Source organism: Chelon labrosus, assembly GCF_963514085.1.
Source record: "Chelon labrosus genome assembly, chromosome: 1".
In the NCBI taxonomy this organism is placed as follows: domain Eukaryota; kingdom Metazoa; phylum Chordata; class Actinopteri; order Mugiliformes; family Mugilidae; genus Chelon; species Chelon labrosus.
The window spans coordinates 29,086,731-29,093,311 of NC_140337.1; the positions used below are offsets into that span (position 1 = coordinate 29,086,731).

Here is a 6,581-nt window from a genome sequence, read left to right on the forward strand (position 1 = left end):
ATACAGTTCCCAACCAAGAAATTTAGTGTAAAAACAGTGGATTGCATGTTTTGCATGCAAATACCTGTAAAACTGAAGCATAAAAGTCTATGCAGTTTTTGTAATGTCAGTATTTTGAAACCTGGTGTACTTTGATTCATTGCATGTACCTTGTGAATTGAAAACAAGTGTTATTCTTTGACAGAATAATTTCATTTTGAGTCATATTTCCAGTGTTTTCGTATAAAGTTGGTGTGTGCAGAGAAAGATGTGTTCTGTTTTGAAATGAAGAGTTAGTATATATTTAACAAAATGTGTTTTTGAGAGGAAATTTTCCATTTGGCCAATTGTGTTTTGTAGGCGTGAATTTGTGTTAAGAGTTTAGAAAAAATATCTGAAGTATGGGTAAGCGCTTGTTAGCGATTGAAAAAAACTGTAATAAAGCATAGCAAACACCTAATACAGGATTATTACAGTTGCCGGTTATTGCCATTTATCAGTTGTGATACATAGCCACTGAAAATCATATCAAGTATCTTATGAGCCTAAACCTAAAGCTCAAAATTAAACTGTGTAAAATAAATAAATAAATAAATAAATAAAAATAAAATAATAATGAGGACAGGGTCACTACTACGAAATAATATTTTATTTTCTTATGGTCTAAAATGTATGTGGAGTGGATGCAGAGGCTATTAATTCACTCACAAAGTTAAGTTTCGTTTCTCTGCCGACCGAGTGAATGGCTGTTGACTCTCTGCTCTCGGTTAAGCAGAGACTTACTTGTCGTCACTTGTTGTCTTCCTAGTTTTTTGAAAATAATTCCAAATATCCATAGTGTACTGAAACAGCGACCATAGCCATTTTTCAATACCAAGTAGAATGTATGACTCAGTGACCTGCCCCCTCTATCTTTAATTGGCTAGCACGTTGCCTTCATTCGTTGATTAGATTGGCTATATTGTATGATTCACTCCAAGGTAAAAAAACAAAACCCAGATAAAATAAACAGCTTCCAGTCCAGGGAGGGCACGACAGATTCTGTGGGCGGGCATGGCATCCCAATACCCACTCATGCCGCAGGGGATGTGCCTGTCAGGAGCATCAACTATTTGTCACGTCTTTTGTCATGTCTTGTCTTTCGTCATGTCTTAGTTTCTGTTATGTCCTCCGTTCCTGGTTTTTGTCATGTCCTCTGTTCTTGGTCTCTGTCATGTTCTATCATGTTTTCTGTTATGTCCTCCGTTCTTGGTTTTTTGTCATGTTTTCTGTCATGTCCTCTGTTCTTGGTCTTCCGTCATGGTTTAGTTTTTCGTCATGGTTTAGTTTCCTGTGTTTCTGTTTATTGTATTTTGTTAAGTTCTGGTTTTCCATGTTGTCCCATGTCATGTTGTCCCGTCATGGTTTAGTTTTCAGTCTTGTCTTTCCATCACGTCATTTCTCAGTCACGGGTTTAGTTTCTTGGATTTTCTGTTGTATTTTGTCAAGTCTTGGTTTTTCATAGTCATGGCGGTTTTCTGTTTCCTGTTTTATTTTGTTAAGTTCTGAATTTCCTGTTTTGTTACTCCATGTTTTCTTTTGATTAGATCATTGGTTTCACCTTGTGTTAATTCTTCATTTGCTTCACCTGTGTCTCGTCACCCCTGTTCCTCATGTGTATATATAGCCCTGCCTTCCCCTTTGTCTCTGTCGCGTCATACAGCTTGTTTCCATGTCATAGAGTTTCACGTTATCCATGTGTCTTGCCATTGTTTTTGTTCATGCCATAGATCCATGCCAAGTCATAGTTTTGTTAGTGTTTTTGAGTTGTGTTTTTTGGATTTCCTGCCCTGTCAGCAGCGTCTTCAGTTTTTGTAAGTTTTGTTTTTTATTAAAACCCCCTTTTGCCTACTCCTGCCTCTCAAGTTCTGCATCTGGGTCCGCACTCCATTCCCCGCTACCCCTTTTGTGACACTATTACTGTAAACTCTTTTGAATTTTCTTTGATCTATGGAGATGAACACATGTTTAACAGAACCTTCTATGTTAGCATTTGTTCTGTTATATTATTCAACTTAAGTGGAAACTTTCAAGAGGATGATCCATGAGAGGAAAATACAAAACTTCAGTCATTGTGATAAGCATTGACTGTAAAAGTGTGTAACTTTTGAGAAACAGAGAAATAATACTCATTAAAATCAAGACACATAACACACACTTGCAGAGACGCTTGTTTCAATGCTTCAGGCTTTTAATTTTGCAGAAAAACAACAGTAAAGATGAGTTCATTGTGCAGAAGGAAGTTTTGCTAACAGCGTTCTTTTCATAACACATTCAGTCTGTTCTTAGAAAAAGGCAGAAAGCCTCTGAGACGACCCAGCTTCTGTTTTTTTTGACTTGTCGCTTCACTCCTTTAGTTGTGTTACAGCGATAGAAGAAATATGAAGAGGCTCCAGAGTGATTAGCTTCAGAAATAAGAACATGAAAACACAAACATCAGTACTCATCCACCAGTGTTTGTGACAGATTCTTCTGTTTCAGGACTCATCCCATTTTCTTGGCGCAGACAGATGGAAATTTTCGATCACACTTATCGTCATCCCAGCACTTGGACTCTGCATTTAGGAAAAACAACAAAAAAGAAATCAGTCCAGCTCAATACTAACTAAAACCTGACACTGACTACGTTTACATGGACAATATTTCCTTATTTCGATTGAAATAATTCTTAATTAACTGATTAAATTGATGCTAAATAAAATAATCTGATCAGATATTTGCAATAACAACATTACTAACAGATGTTTCTCAGTCAATCGACTGTTTTCTTTTACCATTTATCAGTTAAACCAGTCACACATTTTAGGATTTACCTTTATAATTAATTTGTAGGCAGTTCTGTGCATCATACGTGTTATTGGGCTCTCCAGGACACCAGTTTGAATACTGGAAAGGTGTCCCATCACTCCACAGCCAGAAATCCTCCTAAAACGCAGATTAAAATATTTTCTGAAATACTTGATAAACACTGGTCCTTGTGCAGTGACGGAACGTCAAATGTACCTCATATTTTCTCTGTATAACTCTTAAAGAAAATAATGATTTACAAACACAGCAGATATTATTAAAAATCCAAATGGTTGAACCAAGTAAACATGTCACTGGTGTTACAGGAAAATCTAAAAACCTGCAAAACATTAGTCACACTGTGAATGTGGTGTCATCAGAGGGCATTCACAGTAACTGAAGGTCCATTGTGAGATGATGCACAAAATACCTCTGCACCATCACTGCCTCCAATCCATGTTGCTGGATACCCATTAGTGCTAATCACTATCATCCTCTGGATCTCACGGTACTCAAAGACATCATGGATCGATGCAAGGTTTCCACCCAGGGACTGACAGTTTTTCTGCAGTGGAGATAAACAGAGATAAATGAGAGTTGTCAAAGCAATAGCAGGACTCACAACCAAAAGGATGCAAGACATAACAAAATAAACTCAGTGATTACCTCAGCTTCAGCCCAAGTCATGTTTTTTGGAATGTACAGGAAACAGCGTCCATTGTACTCAAACCAACCAAGACAACGTAAGGACCTCTTGATCAGGCGGCTCTTTCCTGAAAACAGTCTCCAGTTAAAGGTTTAATATATAAACTATTATTGAAAAATAATAGAATAATGAGAGTCTTTGTCGAGGGTAAATTGACACTGATGAGTTGTCAGTCATCTATTAGTGCACTATGTAGAAATCTTTGAGAAATACCCACTGACCGGTTTGAATATCACTGGACTTTTCTTCTGGAGGAGCTGGAAGAGATTTTCACAGCATTCATTAACTACTGTAACGAGTCTCATGTCACTGTATGCAGACGATACTCTACGACACAGGTGTCAAACTGATCCATGAAAGGGATGCTGTGGCTGCAGGTTTTCATTCCAACCATGCAGCAGCACACCTGACTTGGCTCAATCAATCAACTGAACTGCCTTCACACAGTCACTTCAGGTGTCCTCTTGCTTGATTGGAACAAAAACTTGCCAGCCACACCCACTGCATGGGTGCTGCATGGTTGGAATGAAAACCTGCAGCCACAGCGGCCCTTTCACGGATCAGTTTGACACCCCTGCTCTACGATATACTCACCATCAGCTCCAGTCAGAGTCATCACGACACAAACAATCACCATCACTGGCAGCGTCTTCATTGTGGAGATGATGCTGATTTCTAGCTTCAGTCAAGAGAACCAGACATGTTGGAAATATTTAACACCCACATGATGAACATTCAATAAAGGAAAAGATGATAAGAGTTGGTAGCAGACCTGCAGCAGAGTGATCCTCTCTTCTTCGTTCTCTCTACCAGCCTGAAGCCACAACCTTTCAAGATAAAGGACAGCTCTTAAATACAGTTACTTATCTCTCACTAAATGAGGAAGTGACAAAGGTCAACAAACCATTAGAAATACCATTATCAGATGATAAACAATGGTCAGGACACCAAATGTCCAATCTACATAAGCCAATTGTTTGTTAACCCACAATGTTTGCCTGCTATTAATAATCAAACATCCATAAACTTGCAGAGTCACAGCCATGGCTTGAAATATAGTGTCCTTCTGTACATTTGTCTCATTCTCAGGAATTTCCCTCAAATTTGGCACAAACATTGTCTTGGAGTCAAGAATGAACAGATTACAAATTTCAGCACCAAAGTTCATAAAACACGCTGCTGACCACAACTCACTCACCCCATAGCAATGACACTCCTTGATGGCAGCACCCATTCCCCGTAAGGTTGCAGCCTGGCACAGGCACACACACAAAAACACTTTAGGAACAACTAAAAAACAACATTGAAGAACAGCACAAGGTGTTGACCTGGCCTCCAAATTTACTAGATCCTCAATTTATCAAGTATATGTGGGATAATCCACAGAGGCCCCTCACCTCAACCCATAGGACCCAAATCTTTCTGTAACAGATAACTCCATGTTATTCATGTTAATGGACACTATTGCACCTTAAAATCATTCCTATGTATATAATAAATATTTTTTCCGTCTCTATTTCTTGTACATTTGTTCATATGCTAATTCTGTACATTTTTTGCTTATACTTTTTTTATTTTACTCGATTTTACTTTTATCTTGTTTTATTTAATCTTTCTTTTACTTTTGGTTCTTAAGAGTGTTTTTTTTTTATGTGCAACTAAGCTACTGTGACCAAGCAATTTCCCTTGTTCAAGTCTAAATCTGAGACTGTTTCAACCATTTATAATGAATGTCTGCAGAAGTCCCAGTAGCTCCAGTCAACTCAATACAAAATCTTTTGTGAACATTTTATTCAGCAGTACATTTAAGGTTATTCTGGGAATGGTATGTGTCCAACACTTGTTGCAAAATCAACAGTAATCAAGTTACAACCAACCCTCCCTCATGAAATACTCTGGAAATAGCTGTGTTTACTGATTATTGGGAAACAGATGTCTGACCCATCTTTATTACTTTATACTCTGCAGAGATGATCGCTGGAAACATGTCAAATTAAACAGAGACTTTGCTCGTTGTCTTTCCCTTGAAGACACAGGGAGACGTTTTCTGCTTTACGGTGTCACATGAGCTCTTCTCCGACCACATCTGCTTTGTAGTCTGATTATTTTTATTTTTATCAGTAGTGGATCAAAGACATCACAAAATGAAATCCAAAGTAAGTGTTACCAGGCTCATAAGATTGGCTATGCTAGGCTACAGATGAGTAGGACAGGAAACTGAATCAGGTTAAATACAAATGAAATTGTAGCCCTGTACAGCTAACATGAGTAAAACAATACGATCAATCATTCAGTTGTATTTTACATTAACACATTAACATCAGTTTGGAGGCTTGTTGCAGCTTATTCTATGAAATTACAGTTTTTTTCAATGGCTAACAAGCGCTTACCCATACTAAAGATATTTTTTCTAAACTCTTAACACAAATTCACGCCTACAAAACACAATTGGCCAAATGGATAATTTGCTTGTCAAAAACACATTTTGTTAAATATATACTAACTCTTCATTTCAAAATAGAACACATCTTTCTCTGCACACACCAACTTTATACCAAAACACTGGAAATATGACTCAAAATGAAATTATTCTGTCAGAGAATAACACTTGTTTTCACTTCACAAGGTACATGCAGTGAATCAAAGTACACCAGGTTTCAAAATACTGGCTATTGTTGACATTACAAAAACTGCATAGACTTTTATGCTTCAGTTTTACAGGTATTTGCATGCCAAACATGCAATCCACTGTTTTTTACACTAAATTTCTTGGTTGGGAACTGTATGTCCACATGTATTGTTCACATTCAAAAGCATTCCAGTAAAAAGCAAATCATTTTTTTTTTCCTTTACTGTTTACTACAGGAGGCACAGTAGAAATACTGTTTACAGTATGATAGAACAGAAAAAGTTTTACAGTATTGCTTACAGTACAGCAACAAAATATCCATGAAACACACAAGAGCATTCTGAACAAAAAATACAACACCAAAAAGCCCAGATAAAGGATTAGACTGTATCTAATCTCTGCGATCTTCAGGGTTAGGCCACATGTTTTCATCAACATCGC

The 6,581-nt window shown here is 37.4% G+C and overlaps 1 protein-coding gene across 1 annotated transcript; it reads right to left on the bottom strand.

The window, feature by feature from the left end:
• Positions 1-2,002: 2,002 nt before the first annotated feature.
• Positions 2,003-4,989, bottom strand: LOC311492251 (ladderlectin-like). The gene is made up of 4 exons (XM_084550483.1): positions 4,095-4,989; positions 3,472-3,528; positions 3,236-3,370; positions 2,003-2,943 (listed from the first exon to the last, which is right to left on the bottom strand). The coding sequence occupies exons 1-4, from the start codon at positions 4,164-4,166 to the stop codon at positions 2,821-2,823; spliced, it is 387 nt and encodes a 128-aa protein (XP_084406609.1). The 5' UTR covers positions 4,167-4,989; the 3' UTR covers positions 2,003-2,820.
• Between the last annotated feature and the right edge of the window lie 1,592 nt (positions 4,990-6,581).

Bases quoted from the DNA above. Each gene is read 5' to 3' on its own strand.
- LOC311492251 (XM_084550483.1), bottom strand. From the start codon at position 4,166: ATGAAGACGCTGCCAGTGATGGTGATTGTTTGTGTCGTGATGACTCTG. The intron at 3,371-3,471 runs GTAATCACTGAG...TCTCCACTGCAG, and splicing joins TGACTTGGGCTGAAGCTGAG to AAAAACTGTCAGTCCCTGGG. The intron at 2,944-3,235 runs GTATTTTGTGCA...TCTGCGTTTTAG, and splicing joins GAGGCAGTGATGGTGCAGAG to GAGGATTTCTGGCTGTGGAG.